General features: G+C 39.4%; 3 protein-coding genes across 3 annotated transcripts; 1 reads left to right on the top strand and 2 right to left on the bottom strand.

Moving 5' to 3' along the window:
- Positions 1 to 3,244: 3,244 nt before the first annotated feature.
- On the bottom strand, positions 3,245 to 4,977 carry apoda.1 (apolipoprotein Da, duplicate 1). The gene is made up of 5 exons (XM_083907473.1): positions 4,943 to 4,977; positions 4,575 to 4,714; positions 4,030 to 4,151; positions 3,835 to 3,920; positions 3,245 to 3,687 (listed from the first exon to the last, which is right to left on the bottom strand). Exons 2-5 carry the CDS (start codon positions 4,689 to 4,691, stop codon positions 3,452 to 3,454), a joined length of 561 nt encoding a protein of 186 aa, XP_083763599.1. The 5' UTR covers positions 4,692 to 4,714; positions 4,943 to 4,977; the 3' UTR covers positions 3,245 to 3,451.
- A 6,044-nt stretch (positions 4,978 to 11,021) lies between these two features.
- On the top strand, positions 11,022 to 12,632 carry LOC310942193 (apolipoprotein D-like; the record flags this gene model as incomplete). Its single annotated transcript, XM_083907516.1, has 4 exons — positions 11,022 to 11,141; positions 11,289 to 11,410; positions 12,182 to 12,267; positions 12,391 to 12,632. The coding sequence occupies 4 exons, from the start codon at positions 11,022 to 11,024 to the stop codon at positions 12,630 to 12,632; spliced, it is 570 nt and encodes a 189-aa protein (XP_083763642.1).
- Positions 12,633 to 15,115: 2,483 nt separating this feature from the next.
- Positions 15,116 to 17,440, bottom strand: LOC310942768 (apolipoprotein D-like; the record flags this gene model as incomplete). Its single annotated transcript, XM_083908200.1, has 4 exons — positions 15,116 to 15,357; positions 16,057 to 16,145; positions 16,491 to 16,612; positions 17,321 to 17,440. The coding sequence occupies 4 exons, from the start codon at positions 17,438 to 17,440 to the stop codon at positions 15,116 to 15,118; spliced, it is 573 nt and encodes a 190-aa protein (XP_083764326.1).
- Between the last annotated feature and the right edge of the window lie 824 nt (positions 17,441 to 18,264).

The following is an 18,264-nucleotide window of genomic DNA, read 5'->3' as shown; positions in this document are numbered from 1 at the left end:
AATCCTCTTTTCTGACGCTGTTTCTCAGCCGCGATATTTCAGACTGAAATCTCACACCCAGAAGACAGAGTGTGTTGTGATTGGCCAGCCAGCGTAGAGGCTTCCCTAATGTCTTGTGATTGGCCAATACCCGGAAGTGACATAATCAGCACACCCACTCTCAGAAGCACAGCTCCCCCCTCTGGAACGGTGGATGCACTGCTACTCATTATCAAAACATTGTTTTTTTAAACAGTGTTTAAAAATATCCAAGATCCAACCTCTTTTAAAGAAAGCCAACCTAGACCCCAATGATTTTAATCATTTAAGACCAATTTCTAAACTTACCTTTTAATCAAAAGTTTTAGAAAAAGTAGTTTGCATTTACCTTTTATGGCACAAAATCATTTAGTTGAGAAATTTTAATCTTATAGTAACCAACAACCTGCTTTTAACTACAGACAGAGGAGAGAACACATTTGAATTCTTTTAGACTTAAGTGCCGCTTTTGACACCATAGAACACAACTTTTTAATAAACCGTCTTTAATCCTGGGTCGGTATCAGGGAAACAGCACTTGGTTGGTTTTGTTACCTTTTTAACAGAACCTGTGCGGTCACCATAGGCAACTTCTCATACTCTACGACCCAAATTGCCTATGGTGTACTGCAGGGTTCTATTTTAGGTCCAATTTTATTTTCTATTTATATGCTCCCACTCATAATGTTTCTTTCCATTGCTATGCTGACGACACACAGATTATCAGAGTATCATTTATGACTCAGACTTCACCTTCACCCCTCACATCAACAAAGTTGTTCAGTCCTGCTTTCTCCAGATCGGAACCATGGCAAAAATAAAAAAATATCCTATCACAGCCCGACCAAGAACAAGTTGTCCATGCACTCATATTCTCATATATCACATATTATATATATGTTTAGATTATTGCAATTCCCTTCTAGCCAGCATCAACCACAAATCCCTCTCCCGCCTCCAGCTGGTTCAAAACTCAGCAGCCAGGCTTCTCACCGGTTTTAATAGACGGCATCACATTACTCCAATCTTGGCTTCACTCCACTGGCTCCCTGTGCGTTTTAGAATTGATTGCAAGATGTTACTGATCACTTTTAAGGGCACCATCTTAACATTAACACACATTAAGATGGTATATAAAATATATATGCTGTAGTATAACATGTCAAAGATGCAAATATGTCCAGTCCTGCCATGAACAACCTGTTCTGACCTTGATGTGATGAACTGGGCAGCAAAGAGAAAATATTATTTTGTCTGCAACAGTGTACCACCCATTTTCTACCCTTCTAAATTAGTTACAGGAAAGAGTGCAATTAGAGAACAGGATAGTTTCACACAAGCTAAATAAGTCTAAGCATATATTTAACACATGCAATTCAGATTATAACGGTTATTGAATCTCTAAAGTGTAATTTGTTTATAACCAGTACATAAAAAAATAAACTGAAGGCATTCACTGTGTACTAATGGAACATTTAAACTTTTTAGTAGCATCCCAAGATTACACGTTGCTTGAGGTGCACTGAAATGCATAACATTACACAAATCATGGCCCCTGATTTCTTTTGATGTGCTTCTTTTTAGGCAAGGGTATCCCAAATCAACTTTCTCTGGGGGGATGCCCAAAGAAACTGCCTGCAGATCTTTTGCCGGAGGCCGCAGAGTTCTGCGGACTGCTATGATCTTGAGGTGGGGTCGTCTCTGACACGAGCGTCAATGTTTGGGAGAAACCCATTTTCTACATTGGCGCACCAGGCAGCAGCTGAGGAAGAATTTGCACAGCACTATCCAGACATTTCTGAACTCTTTGACAGTGCGGTCAATAATGACCCAGGGTGCTTCCAAAGAGGAATTAAGGACCTAATAGAGATTGTTAGAAGACACTTGTACATTCAAGTGGATTTCTACACGGAGGAGGCTGGACTGTCTGCAGCACTAGCATCTCTGAAGTCCCTCCCCTAAAATTGATTTGTATTACTATGTTGACATGTCCTGTTTATAGAACTGTTATGTGTTTGTGTTCAATTTTAACTTAGCCTCAGTGTTCTTTCTGTTTTGTGATTTTCTGTAAGAAATAAATTCTCAACTGTAGAAACTGTTTATTTTTTTAATTAGACCATATCAGGAAGAATTCATCTCTAACCTTATGCAGAATGACAGACATGAGTTTTGGCTCCACATGATCACAACGGATGGAGACTACAGAGCTTAATTCTGATATACTATCTGAATGTGATGTTGCAAACAGATCTACTGTGGAATAGTTGACACTTTATATGATGATGCTCACTGTAGTTTATTCACTGCATAGATACCTGTCTATATCTATAGATGTCTTTTTTCTGTCCAGCTCTCAGGATAGCCACATTTCTGTTGGAGAAAATGAGATTCACCAAACCTATAGATCAAGAGGTTTTCACGGGGCGACACCTGCTGGTCGTTTTTCATAATTACACAGCTACACATGAGAATGCAAATATATATATAATCAAACTCTGTTGCCTTACTTTTTAACCACACACCAGATGACAGATGATTTGAAAATCAATCAACCATTTAGTATTAATGACCACACATCCAGCCCTGCGATGGACTGGTGAACTGTCCAGGGTGTGACCCCGCCTATCAGAAGCAAGTGGGCACAGAAGGCCCACCCACCAACGTAAAGGAAATATTGGGTGGTATATCGATAACGAAAAAAACAAACTGAATTTACGTTTTTGTTTTTTGACCAAAAATGAAAAAACAACCTGTTTCCGGTTTCTGCCTTTGTCAAATGTACCCGAAAAACATACGGAACAAATGTACCTGGGTCCGATAGATACTTAGTATTTCATTTTTCTGTTTCTCTTTTCTGTTTTATACGAGGAGTCTACTGTGTTTTTTGGGGAATAATTGTTCATTTGTACCTAAATAAGTTCTTACTTTTTAGTCTTCTTCTTAATGGCTTCTAACACAACTAGTTCTAGAAGACAGTAGTAGTAGTAGTATCATTATTATTTAAAACAATATTGTATTATATGTTAATTTAAAAAAACAACATTAAACATTATTGAAACTTGCTCACGGTTTTGCAGTAGTGGTAAATGGAGATTGCACTCAGAAATCAAGAAAGCTCACAGGGTGTGTATGTATGTATGCTGATATGGGATAAAATATTTACTTCAATTTATTTTATTCTGCAACCATTTACTTTATGTTTTGCATTCAACAAAATGAACAGCGTTGCTGGTAAACCTGTGCACAACCAACATCAAATACATATCTAATATGCTAACAGCAACCTCACTATGAATAGCAATAGGTCTGCAGCCATTTTGTGCTGTAAACATTGATTTTGTCGACACAAACTGAGTAACATAGTTGAGTCTACGCTCATCTTCTCCTTCTTTGTCACCAACAGTGCCATATCATGTTAATTTCCCACTGCTGCTCACAGAAATGTGTCACATCCCTGCTGCTTGGTGGCAATCATCCTGGTCATATCAATGTTATTGTTTTCAAAGGTCTCCCTGGCTTTCTCCACAGTGGCTTCTGGTACGGTTCGAGTTCGGGCGAGGATCCAGGCAAAGTCGACATGGAAGAGCCTCAAGATGTCTGTGCAGGAATACACCAGGGCCGTGTTGACATAGTCAGTGGACAGGATCCAGTAAGGAGAATAGGGCAGCACTGTGGTGAAGAAGGCATGAGTATGAGGAATGAGCAAATGAAGATCACTGCTTTACACGTGGAGAGTAATCTGAGGAAACTCATCTCAGGCCTTATGTTAAGAAACTAACTCATTCTCCAAACAACAGCAAATGTAGTCATGCTCACCGTATGAAAAACTTATTCCCAGCTTGGCGGGATTCTTCATGTCCTCAACAACTCCAGTGCCTTCGATTTTCCTCAGCTCTCCCTTTCTGTTGTATCCCAGACATTCACATTTTACATTGGATAAAAGTCATACACACACACAAATATTAGCTGCTATTGCTAAATTTTCTCAAAGCAATTGCATAATGCACTCACAGTATTTCAGAGCTGACCACTCGAATGGAACTGTCTGCCCTCGTAGAGAAATTGGTTTCAATGCAGTGGCCCTTCTCAAACTGGGCCGGCAGTCTGGCAATTTCAAACCATCTGCCCACAAACTGAGAGCAGAAACAAAAGAGTTCAGAGATGATTTACACAACACTGTGCACAGAGACTATGAATAAATCTACATACTGAAATGAACTCAGCGTACAAGTCATTGTGTCCAAGCAAATTATAATACATGAATTTAAATACTGTGAAGGACCAGAAGAAAACGAATGGAATAAGAATAAGTTCAATAATTAATTAAAAACAGAACAAACAATAGTTTGCTGACGTTTATTTCATCAGTGGATTCAACTAGTTATGCTGAATGTTCACTTTTAATATTTGAAAAAAAAATGTGATATTTATAAAACTATGCATTCTTTCAGAGGAAACAACTCTGAGCATGACTTTTAATGGAGTTCTATACTTTTTTTGTATTCATTTTTGTTAACATAATGATGAAATACATGCTCTTAACTTTCTTTCTGTACCTGTTTGAGGTTGAATGCAGGCTGAACAGTTGGTTCGGGACATGGTCCCCAGTGGGGCACCTGAGCCCTGATGAGAGGGAGAACAAATGCAAAGGCCAGGGCAAAATAAATCTTCATTGTGAGGAAGGCCTTGGTGTTACCTGCAAAAGATTTAAATAGGACACAAACTGAAAGCTATAAAAACAAAATCTCAATCAACAGATAGATAGATAGATAGATAGATAGATAGATAGATAGATAGATAGATAGATAGATAGATAGATAGATAGATAGATAGATAGATAGATAGATAGATAGATAGATAGATAGATAGATAGATAGATAGATAGATAGATAGATAGATAGATAGATAGACTTTCTTTTCTTACCCCCGTGGCCTGGTGCTTCAGATGCGTCTTCACTCTCTCTGACAAATTCTGATGTTTGAATTAAAACCGGTGTTCTCCACGAGGTTTTGCAGCACTTCGCCTCTGTGTCATCAATGGCCGTCTTTGTGTGCATCCAGCCTTATTATGGACATGAAGCAAACTATTAGCAAATTGGAGTCACAGGGGATACAGCAGTAGGACAGTTATAAAACAGCAGATTTTCCAACCTCAGACGGGGTTGGATTTTTGGTAGGGTCAATGTTTATTCATAGAAGGACAAATATACCTGTAAGCTAATTAAATAAATATAAATTACTGCCAAGCTCAAATGTGATCATTTAGAGCAGATCAGCCACCTTGAGTGATCCAGATTGCTTTTTAAACTTAGACTTAGTTGTGGTTTTACCAGGGACTTCTATATTAATATTATATTTTATCTAATTAAAATCCTGTTTGCAGTCATCCCTGTAGTTTAATGCCACATGTGACTTAACGGCTGTGTCACATTTTGCAGTAGAGCTCTACAGAAGACGTGTGTTTCTGGGTGAAATATGTCCTGCAGACATTTTTTGATGTCTTTTGTGATCTCCTGACTTTTTAATGTCATTAGTGGCCAGTGGGTCAGACTGTGTTTGTATTGAGCAGCTTCCAGATATGAAAATGGATGTGGGTGTGATCATGGAAGACAAGGAATACAGAATATCCATGTCTGTAAAATTATACTAAAGTAAATATCCTAGTTTTTAGCAATACTTATTTTTCTAGGTGTCTCATAACTCAACTCAACTCAACTCAACTTTATTTATAGAGCGCTTTAGGCAGCTATGGCTGGTACAAAGTGCTTCACAGTACAATAAATAAAACATGGCACATAAAACATAGGAGACAAAATGAAAACAATAAAACAATTAAAATATATATATATTCACTAGAGCCACTTGGACCAAACACTATCACTTCCGTCTTCTTTTCATTAAATTTTAAAAAGTTCAGTGACATCCATGCTATGATGTCTTCAAGACATAATAGAAGTGGCTGCAGACAAGACATTTTTCTTTCTCAGTGGGACATAAATCTGACTGTCGTCTGCATAAAAATGAAATGAGATGTCATGTTTTCTTAGGATGGAACCCAGGGGAAGCAGATACAGGGAGAAGAGCAGGGGCCCTAAAATTGAGCCCTGTGGAACACCCATATGATAGCGGAGCAAATTGGGACTCAGAGCCACCGAGGCGTACACACATAGATCTTTCCTCAAGATACGATCTAAACCAATTTAGGGCGCTACCACTAATGCCCACTAGGTGCTGCAAGCGTGCCACTAAAATATTGTGGTCCACAGTATCAAATGCTGCAGTTAGGTCCAGCAGGACAAGGATCACAGAGTCTCCAGAATCAACCGTCAGGAGGATGTCATTGAACACTCTTATTAAAGCTGACTGTACTATGCCTTGTTTTAAAACCAGACTGGAAAATCTCCAGGATATCATGCTCATCTAGGAACGACTGTAACTGAGCGTGGACAACTTTTTCCAGGATCTTTGAAATAAAAGGCAGCTTGGAGATAGGTCTATAATTGGCTAGCATAACACGATCAAGGCCAGGTTTCTTAAGCAGGGGTTGTACCACAGCATGTTTAAAACTTTGGGGGACAACACCAGAAGACAGACTGCTGTTAATAATGGCCAGGACTGACTGCCCTATACAAGGAAATACCTCTTTGAAAAAGTGAGGCGGGACAGTGTCACAGGGAGAGCCTGATGGCTTCATCTGGGCAACCACTTTTTCTAACGCAATCAGAGACACAGGCTCAAATGAATCAAGCACAGCTGAGCAACGCACACTGTCAGAGGGGTCAGATGCAGGTGTGGTGATGAGAGCCCTTGTGGTAGCAACCTTATCAATGAAGAACTGCAGGAAGCTATTGCACATTTCAGGGGATTCCTCTGTGAAACCAAGAACTGAGCACCTCCGTGTTTGATAATAATTCAGAGGGGACACCGAGCTGGTTAAAGGCAGCAGAAAAACTGACCGGCAGTGACAGAGTTAAATATCCTACGACAGCGAGCAGGAGCGGCAGATTTAACTGTAGCACAGGAGACAGCAGCTTCGAACAGTACCGGCAAATGATCGGAAAACACATCGTCACATATTTCCACGTTTGACACAGACAGACCATGACAGAGGACAAGGTCTAGTGTGTGTGTCCACGTTCATGAGTGAGATAACCACTGGTCTCTGTATGTTTATTACACTTCTAATTCAATGCCTCTCATGATTCTTGTGTCCCCATATGTCAGTTATGTTGTTGCTATGTAGGCAGCAAGCTCACCTCAAGTAGTAAACACACTAACACTTAAAAATACATTTGATACAATACACAAATGAGTTCCAGGTTTGTGGACAAAATGTTTAGAATCCCTGAGGAAGTATTATGATACCATACAGAGAACAAATAAATTCAAACATAACATTAATTTCACATCAGGCCGTTCCCCAGCTCACAGATATCATGACAATAAAACAAACAGTAAATGATCTGAATCTGAATCTATGGCCTGATATTTAGGGATGTCCTGCTGCAAACTGTTAACACCAAAACTTGAAATGAAATGCTAAAACTATTAAATTCTGTCTACTCCTTCCTGACAACGCCCTGTGGCTACAAACAAGTTAAATGAAAGAGGAAAAAGATCTGAAGGTTCAATTTCCAGCTAATACTCTTCAGAGAGGAAAGACTTATTAGCTGCAGCCATGGAGACACATCAAACCCTGCATGGTTCAAAAGTGTTGTTTCTTTTTCCTGTGTGGAGAATATGAACTCACCTGGGGTCCGTTTCACAAAGCAGGTTTAGTGAAAACTCTGAGTCTGTTAACCCTGAAATGAGGGAAACTCTGAGTCAGGGTTAGACTCAGAGTTTGTTGAACCTGCTTTGTGAAACGGACCCCTGGTCAAAACTCCTCAGCTCAACAAGAGCAAGCAAACAATAGAACAGTATTAATGATTTTCCTCCAAATTCTACCAGAGGAACTTGAGTATCAGTGATGGTACATGTACTGCATTTTGAGAACCATGAGTCTATATATTGTATTTAAACAAAGCCATTCACTTCAGTCATTAGGGAAGCAGAAACACACCTGTCACCTCTGACGAAACACACACATTTCCAGGATAAGCAGTATAAAGTAATTAAAGCCTTCAATGACACTAGCAGCCATTAATTAAACACATCAACATTTGTAATGTATTACTTTTTTTTTTATAAACACATGATTCTTTCCTACACCACAGCAAAAACTCATATGCCACTACACATGGGGTTGTGCTGGGTCTACACACACACACACACACACACGCACGCACGCACGCACGCACGCACGCACACACACACACACACACACACACACACACACACACACATGGCACGTTCTTCAAGTGCTGTGAAACAGTTCCAGCTGCTGAGGGATAACATTTGTACCATCCATATCATCTGTGACCTTTCACCTGAGGCAAACTAAATATTTTTACAGATGTAGTTGTTTGGGTGTGTTTTGTTGTTGTTGTTGTTGTTGTTGTTATGTTTGGTGTGACACCAAATTTTAATTGCATTCATCTGGAAAACATGAACACAAAAAGGGTCATGTATGGAATCAATAAACATTAGGGCTGTCAAAATTAACACGTTAACGCAGGATGATTCATTTGTGGAATTAACGCATACATTCTTTTCTGTCTATTTTTTTTTCTTCTGTTTTTCGTGCAAATTTTTATTCCCCTGTTTTTCAGAGTAATTTTCTTCTGAATTATCCAGAACTCTTGCTATGGTACACACGCCGCCGAAGGCGATTCCGGCTCCTCAGCTGCACACCGTGTGGATCCAATATTTTCAGCAGTCTCCTGATCGTCTCTTGAGTCACCACGTAGCTAGCCTGAATGCATTTCAAATGCATCATCTTGTATCCATGGAGCATGCCATATCTGTCCAACTGATCCTGGAGAAAGATTGCTATGTCTAGCAGATCTGAATGAGCTTTCCTTCTGAACAACCGCAAAGTCCTCAGGTGCCTGCGTTAAGTCGACAAACTAATGATGATACCATCGATCTGACTTAAAGACAGAACTATCTCCCAGTGTCTTAAACCCAGATCAAAGTAAAACTTGATTAAACTAAACAAGCCGTCCATGTTGTTATAAATCAAACTCTCAATAAAGGAGTGAATTTGTTAATTATTTCAAATGCTCTATAAACTCAGAAAAAAATGACTCCGAACTGGCATATTTGTAAACTGGCATATTTACAAATGGTAATTAATTGTGATTAATCCACAGCTACCCTGTGATTAATCTGATTAAAAATGTTAATCTTTTGACAGCCCTAATAAAAATGTGTTTATTTGATGGAGAACAATTCCATTTGGCAGTAATTTAAACAGTGTATTTTTCAATCAACTTTGACTTAAACCAGGTACAATATGTACAAGAATGTGTGCAGTAGTTGAAACAGAAACAGTTACTGAGGCAGTCGTTTGGTTACTCGTTACTTTCATGGTTTTGGTCAAAAATGCCTGAGAATGGTTAACAGTGGAAGGTCAGAGGTCAATTCTGGTCAAATCATGACAAACTGTATTTCTTCATCACTATGACAACATTGACAGTAAACAGTAAAAGGTGGTCAAGCTGGTTGTTCTTTAACTTCAATGGAATGAAGGTGAAGTGGAAAACAGTGTCGATATGTGGTCCACAAAAGATGACTTTACAGGTTCAAGTTATTTACCATCCTGTAAAATAGTTGTAGCGACGTCGCACATGAGAATCACGTTTTTCCATTCTGAAGCCTCAGGATATTATGATTTGACCGGCACTATGTTGTGTTTCTAAAACTGGAAGTTCACAGAATCAATTGGGCAATACCAGCCGTCAATCATGCTGGTGTCCACTCATATGTAATCATCATAGTTCAATAATAGTTTATAAAATTGACGTCATGTTCAATTGATTGAAAACATTAACTCCTCAGGAAAGAGTTTGCTGACAGTATAACTAAACTGAGAATTATAGGCTCATTTTCTCATCGACTTCTCAAAAGACCTCTTTTTGTAACCAGTGCAGTTGCCCCCGGTGGCTAATTAAGATACTGGTTGGCAGCAAGCACACTAGAAGACTTTGACAAATGTATGTATTCGTTCATCATGTAAAAAAACATCTAGCAATGACAGCATCTACCAATCACGAGGTTCCTAACATGTTCCTTCCATAGATCAAGATATATGTATATTTTAGATATCTAGATATAGTTTGAATGTATGTGGTGCAATGGTCTCGGCGTCTCAATACTTTTGTTCATATAGTATTAGGGAGACAATTAGACACAGGTGGATCACATTAGTGCAGGTAATCAACGAGGCAGAAAACAGGAGGACAGGAAGTGAAGACACTTTAAATATGGGAACTTGATGAGACAGACTTGACAACTTTTCCTTTAAATGGACACCAGGTTCAAGATCTAACATATAATTAGACCAAGCACTGAGAATGTAGATCGTGATACTATAATGTGAGGACACAAAGAAATGGCTAAATATATAATTTTACATTGTACCTTAATGTTTTTATTTTCATCTACATTTTTTCTCTTTGGCATTTAATATTCCCTTGGAAAAAGTAATCAGTGACAAAAGTGGACCACTAATACTATACTACACAGCTGCGATAACAGCAGTGACCTGTCTGTTTGAACAGTGTCTTCATTTGAACAGGTGCCAGTTCTCACACTTGACCATCACAAGGCTTGCATGAAAACACAGAGGAGGGGCAAGAGAATGTGGTCACTGATGAAACTGCGGCTCCGTGGATCTATAAAAGACCGTCAGGGACTGAACATCCTGCACTCAGGTGGTAGCTGATTACACACAGGTAAGCATGCTTCAGCCATGACTCTCACTTTAACTATTATCTGCATACTTCTTCTTGTTTTCCCCTTTTATTCTGACATTAGATGTTTTGTTCACTGGGCCCTGGTGCAGGAGGAAGTCTGAGTTATTCTGTCTTGTTTTCATCTATGCAGGTGGTGGTGATAAAATGAAGACTATGCAGGTTCTTTCCTTGACTCTGCTGTCTGTTCTTGCAGCCAGTGGTCAGGTCTTTACATTTGGAAAATGTCCTAAACCTGACGTTCAGGCTAACTTTGATGCAACCAAGGTGAATGCTACAATTTCCTGTATTTCCTTTGCTATTAACCAAGGCTCCAAATGTGCCCATGTACACTTTCATGCAGTGTCTACATAAAAGCACCACGTTGATCTGAATGTGTCTGATCTTTCTTTTACTTACTTACTTTTTGTGCAGTATATTGGAAAGTGGTACGAGTTCAAGAAGCTCCCAACAACCTTCCAGAAAGGTGAGTGCGGCACTGCCACCTACAGCCTGAAGAGTCCTGGAGTCATTGGTGTCCTCAACCGTGAGCTGCTGTGAGTATCTACAAATGCTTACATTTAAGATTTTTGGCTGTGATTTCTGTAGCTACAATGACTTGCTCCTTGTCTACGCAACAGTCGAGATATTTCAGGCAAATGAATAGTTCTCATCCACACAAATCTGTTGCTTAAATTGTTTTTAAAATGGCGCTGGACACATGTTTATCACATGATCTTTTATGTACTGGGTGTCTCCAGTCTTGTATAAAGTACCTAAAAGGATACTCAAGTAAAAATATCTTACCAGAAATTACTTTGGTTGAAGTCCCTTTTTATAATATTACATAAATAAATATCTGAAAGTATAATTTTTTTTTTTATTTAAAGGAGTGACGGCAGCTCAGTGGTAGTGAGTTGTCTTTGATGTTAAACGTTAAGGCTTTGATTCCCATCAGATGCTGATGTGACCTTGTGTAAGGAACATAACCCCAGGTTACTCCTCGCGGCTGTGCTGGCAGCGTAAAAGTACACAATTTATTTGGAGAATGTAGTGAAGTAAAGTACAGATGCTTTGATTTTTGTACTTCGGTACAGTAATACATCCTCTATCTAATCCATCAAATTAAATCACTCATCAGAAAAGGAAATTGATTGAACATATTTGAACTACAAATAAAAAGGGAACCTTCATTTATGTGTTGTGGAATTTGTCTGTATGTTTCTGTCATATCCTTCTATATATTCATGCGTCCTTGATGTCTGCTTCAGATCAAATTTCCATTGGAAACGAAGCAAGGCTGAAATTATTGATCTTTCTTTTTTTAGGGATGATGGAACCACTAACTCAGTTGTTGGATCTGCCAAAGTGAAAGACCCAGCTGAGCCTGCCAAACTGGAGGTCTCCTTTGACTGTGAGGGCGTGTAATTCATAACGGGATATATTGTGACCTTCAAATTCCCATACGTATTATCACTAGTACCTTGTGTACTGGATATTCAAAGAGATTACTCATTTTTAATTTTGTCCCCTAAAGTATCTCCCCCTGGTCCCTACTGGGTGCTCTCCACCGACTACGACGGTCACTCTCTGGTCTACGGCTGCACCGACTTGGGCCTGTTCCGAATGGAGCTGTCCTGGATCCTGAGCAGGGAGCCCACTCTGTGTGAGGAGACCATTGAGAAGCTGCACAGCATCCTGTCCTCCATCGGTGTCAATGTGGACAAGATGGTCCCCACCAACCATGACCCAGACTATTGCAGTACCATGACCCAGTAAACGGGATTGAGATGATACTGAGGTTACTGTATGCAGTGTGTGAGCTGCCTCCCTTGTCTGTGTTGTGCAAAATCAACGCAGTAAACCCCTAGAAAAAATAAATATCAAGCTTGTCTGTAAATAGCATTTAAAGTAACCAGATGTTAATGTTAAAAATTGCATTACATTAAAATGGTAAATAAATGAAATCACAAATCTTCCTTGTCTGTTTATTGATTACAAAAACTGAAGTCATCCTCCTCAACTCAACAGTGAAATGATTCCAAAGAGTGTTTTTAGATATCCATGACTACATTATTCACAGTGCAGTGGAAGTGTAAAAATGTAGACAAATACATTTTTCTGATATAATACACACTGCTCAATCATGCACCACCATGCTTAAATGTCCATATGTTGCATTATAAATTTAAATTCTTATTAAAGCCTCATTCTCCCATTCTACTCAGTCTAAAAAGATTTGTTGGACATCTTCAAAAATATAGATTTTGTTCTTGATTATGATGTTTGTAATCAAACGTTAAAGGTCACATGAATGAACCAGTGTTTGATGACTGGGGGAAAATGGTGTGTCGTTATCGCTGACAACAGCATGAACATTAAATGTTTTTGTCAATTTTAAAAAGTTTAACGTTAAATTCAGACTTGTCTTCTATTACACAAGGAGTCTCTTGGATCTGGACCTGTGGTAGGTTTAGTATAGACTGCCCATGGAGTGTGAGTGGAGTATTGGTTTTAATGGCTCTGTGTGTCTGTTCTTCCACACTTGCACCGACCAACAGAGTACGCCAGAGGGTTGTTGCATGAGTGGAGTGAAGTCTTCCATGTCTGGTTGCCTTGTTTTTGTTAAATAGAAAATGTCAATTGAAAAAGCAAGTTACACACAACGATTTGTGTGTAAGGAAACTAATCAGGGAGATCAGGGAGAGTGGGTGACTGTCCGCGGTGGGAAGCGTAGCTCTAAGCCAAAGCCCCCAGCCGACCCACGTTTCGAACACATTTTTCCCACTCAGCGTCACACCCGCTGAGGAAACGACTCTAGTTATCGGTGACTCTGTTTTACGGAACGTGAAGTTTTCGACTCGGACCAGGAAACAGAGCTGCAGTTTAAAACGCTTCTCTGTGCTTCCACTCGTTCAGTCACACCCCTCTAGATAAAGACGATGCTATATATAATGATAAAGCTATATATGGACATAGATTTAGGATTAACACAGTGTCTGCCTCTAGGGCTCCATACATTAGACAGTCACTGAGAAACAGGAGAGAAGTCCTTCATAGTAACCTCGTTAAAATAAACACGAGGACATTCTCCGAGCCAAGAACGAACAGTTTTAAGTGTGGTTTGTTAAATATTCGTTCTCTCCGCTCAAAAGCGTTGCTTTTGAATGAATTGATAAACGAACAGGATTTTGACTTGCCTCACTTTCTCTACCCCGTCCTCGATTTTTCATCCCTCACCACTTACCCGATGTACCCCCATGAGATGTAGCACATAAATCCACATGTAGCACATCTCTAACTGATTTTAATCTCTTACAGTTCTGCTGACACCAGTGAACGACATGAGGTCAGGACAGGAAAGAGGACTCAGTCATCTTCAAGTCTCTGACCACAACAGCCTTCACTACAGGCTGTGACAAACCCAGTGATCCAGATGGATCCTGGCATTTAAAGACTTTTTCACTTTTTATTCTTTGTCATTATGTATTGTATGTTTTGGGTAACATCTACTGCACGTCTGTCCGTCCAGGGAGTGGATCCCTCGCCTGTGGTTCTCCCTAAGGTTTCTACCCTTTTCCCTGTTATAAGGTTTTTTTTTCCCCTGGTAGTTTTTCCTTACCCTGGTCGAAGGTCTAAGGACAGAGGATGTTACCAACCCTGTGAAGTCCCGTGAGACAAACTATGTTTTGTAAACTGTGGGCTATACAAATAAAGATTGATTGATTGATTGATTGATTGAAGTGTTGCCACTGTAATGTTAATTAATTTATATCATTCAGTAAAAGTCTCAACATTTACATTCATCTTTTATTCGATAAATGACTAAAAGACACATGATGAGTAAAACCCCTGTTATAGAAGTTTTGGACTCACCAAGTACAGCACATTCAGGTTCTATGAGCTCTTCATTTTCTGTGTTGCTTGTTGGTGAATAATGAAATATAGACTTCTGTCAGCAGACAAGTTTTTACTTCCTTGCAAAGAAAGGTCAGTCCACACAGTTGGATACTCAAAATGGGCACATATTACAATACTGTCTATATTTATGAAATAAAAAGTTAAATTACAAATAAAAAAAACAAACAGAATCCCACTCAGTTATTGATGACTGTGTGTAAGTTATTTAATTAAAAACATGTCAGAACTCAAAACCACACCTATCACACAATCCACCACAGAGCCAAGATCAAAACCTGCCCCTTGTATTTCAGTGAGTTTATTGCATGCAGGTAAAATCAGTATTATCATTCTGTTTCTGTTCACTGCTCCATGGCAGTGCAGTAAGCTGCATCCTGGTTGGTGGTGATCAGTTTGTCCACACTGACTCCAATGGAGGACAGGGTGCTGTGCAGCTCCTCCATGGTCTCATCGGAAAGGGTGGGCTCTCTGCTCATGATCCAGGTGAAATCGGCGTGGAAAATGCCAAAGTCGGTGCAGCTGTAGACCAGGGTGTAGCTGTCGTAGTCAGTGGACAGAACCCAGTAAGGAGCAGGGGGAGCGTCTGATGGTGAAAAGGCACAACACAGTCAAACAAACAACAATCAAAGTATTATTTTACGCTTTAGACGAGCGGTTGGAGAATCGTGGTTTTAGACAATAACAAGTATCCTGCTGGGTTCATGCACATTTTCCATAATCAAATTCAAGAACTTTCCAGCACCTTCAAGCTAATATAAATTACACTCAAAATGATTATTTCATATGGCCAAGTGGAAAGGGAAATTGTCTCTTGACAAGAAGGTTATCAGTTTGAGTCCCTGCCAGGTCAAGGGTTGGGGTACTCCTGAGCTAGGTGCCTAATCCCCATCGCCCGTTGTTAATTGTAATGTAAAATAAAATAAAAATCACATCAGACGATATTTTAGAAATTGTAAAAAAGATGATGTTGTGCAAAAACTAACATTGTGTTTCATTAAGCAGAATTAGTATTATCACCAGATGAAAACACACACAGTGGCTTAGCCACACTGCTTGTTAATGCAATTAACAGCCAATCAGAAACTCAATGCATTTATGTATGTAGACATGGTCATGACGACCTGCTGAAATTCAAACGACTTCAAGCGACTAAAAGGGGGGTAAAAAATGTGATTGTAGAGAGATTTGTTGGTGCCAGACGGGACAGTTTTCAGTTGTAGGACAGAAAAAAGTCTGAGAATAGAGAATAACTTCATCTCACAGTCACAAAGAATGTGCTTACTCTCAAAGAAGGTGACGGCCAGCTTGGCAGGCTCAGATGGGTCCTTTGCTGTGGCAGAGCCACTGATGGAGCCAACGGTCCCGTCAGCACTGAAAGAGATGCACGATAAAATGTCATATGTATTTTTATTGTACATGAAGAGTTGAAATTAGAACACCTGACTCCATTTAGGTTTTCTGTGACCAGTTAAATTTTAACTTTATTATTTTAAGCAACTTAGATTGTTTTTGTGATTTGTACAGTAAAAACAAACTCTGATATGATATGATATGACAGTTTCTACAAAAGAAATGGAAACAGCACAACAGTTACTTTAACTATAAGAATGAGCAAATATATAATACATTTATATTTTACTCCCATTATGAATGAAGTACATCGTGGTATTGGTACTTTTACTTCCACCTCTGTAAATCCATGACAGATATACTCACAGCAGCTCCCTGTTGAGGACACCCACGACTCCTGGGCTTTTCAGGCTGTAGGTGGCAGTGCAGCACTCACCCTTCTGGAAAGTGTTTGGCAGTCTCTGAATATCGTACCATCGACCAAGATACTGCAGAGGAAGCACAGGGAAACATGAGTGCCACATTCATTCTTCATGAATAATAATCATTTTAATACAAGTTATATATGACATGATCAAATAAAGTTACAATAAAAAACATTATAACTATAAAAACTATACAAGCTTCTGATGACCATGTTCTGAGATTATGAAGGACAGTATTTTATTTATTTATTCTGTAATTTCAGTAACTGTCAGTAGTAAAGGCCTAGTTTGTACAACTATTATAATTTTTTTTTAAAGGAAAAAGTAGTAGTAGTGTCTAGAAAAGTGCTCTAGAAATGTAGTGATTATTAATAATAATTACATTTCTAGAGCACTTTTCTAGAGCACCCAAAGCACTTTACAAATTGGCTATTATTAATTAACAGATTCTCACTAATGTTGATAAGCTACGTGTAGCCACAGCTGCTCTGGAGCAGACTGACGGAAGCGTGGCTGCCAATGTGCGCCAAACTGCCCCTCCAACCACCACCATTATTCATACATAGCATGTTTTTTCGAACTGTGGGAGGAAGCCGGAGAACACGGAGAAAACCCACACACACACGGGGAGAACATGCAAACTTCTTGAAAAAGGGCTCTTGTTCCAACCAGGGCTCGAAGTTGTTCCAACCGGGATTCGAACCCTGGAACTCAGGCTTTCTTGCTGCAAAGGCGAGAGTGCTAACCACTACACTCCCCCTATGTAATCACCTTGGTAGCATCAAAGTTCTCCTGAACAGCAGGCTTGGGGCATCTTCCAGGCATGATGACCTGAGCATTGGCTGCCAGGACGGACAGCAGAGTGATGGAAATCACCTGGAGGGCATTCATTTTGAGGCTGTTAGCAGCAGCTTGGTTACCTGTCTTGCCGAGTATCAGTGACTGTGTGTGTTCTGGTGACGTTTTTATACAATGGCGAGCACATTGCAGGTCCTCCCTCCTATTTGCACGTGAGGATATTTTGAGATAGTTGTTGAACATGTATGGGAATTGGCACCTGTTCAGTTATCTTTTGTTTAAACAAGCCTCTCACAAAAAAGAAATGATTGACAGCTTTCTGTAACAGTTGTGGTAGTATATCTAATATGTTTTATAAATAATATATACTTTTCAGCAGTATTTTTATTAATATCCCAGATAGGTCTATAGCAGTGGTAGCCAACCTTTTTCCTTGAAGGTCCCGTTGCTTGTGTCCAAGATAAAGCAGGGCCCCCAACCCACGCATTGAATATCACAAACATTCATATACAAAAAATTACATCAGTTGTAGATTTTTGTTCCTATTCTCACAGTGTATATGGATACAAAAGTGTGAAGTGCTTCCATAAAATCAAAACCAAGGTAACACTTGATATATGCCTTGTTTTCTTTATTGACGGTGTCTTTACTTTTATGTTTCTCAGACAAGATATTTTGTTGTGCAGATGCTGACAACATGTGATGTGTTTATGTGTGGGGGAAGACTGCCACTTATCTTAATTTGTATGACCATTTTATAGAATGTTGGTGCGAGTGTAGGCCAAAATGTTTTGTAGAATTCCACTGGGAATCCATCTGATCCTGGGGCTTTCCTGTTTGGCATATGATGTAGGGCTTCATTCAATTCAGCTATTGCGATATGGGACTCCATAGACTTGACCTGTTCATTATTAAGT

This window comes from Microchirus variegatus (genome assembly GCF_963457635.1).
Source record: "Microchirus variegatus genome assembly, chromosome: 21".
NCBI classification, from domain to species: Eukaryota; Metazoa; Chordata; class Actinopteri; order Pleuronectiformes; family Soleidae; genus Microchirus; species Microchirus variegatus.
This window is presented reverse-complemented; position numbering and strand designations above follow the sequence as displayed.

Excerpts from the sequence above, each read along its gene's own strand:
- apoda.1 (XM_083907473.1), bottom strand. The coding sequence starts at position 4,691 with ATGAAGATTTATTTTGCCCTGGCCTTTGCATTTGTTCTCCCTCTCATC. Across the intron at positions 4,152-4,574 it reads CTGCATTCAACCTCAAACAG|TTTGTGGGCAGATGGTTTGA; the intron begins GTACAGAAAGAA and ends TTCTGCTCTCAG. Across the intron at positions 3,921-4,029 it reads GTGGTCAGCTCTGAAATACT|AAAGGGAGAGCTGAGGAAAA; the intron begins GTGAGTGCATTA and ends GGGATACAACAG.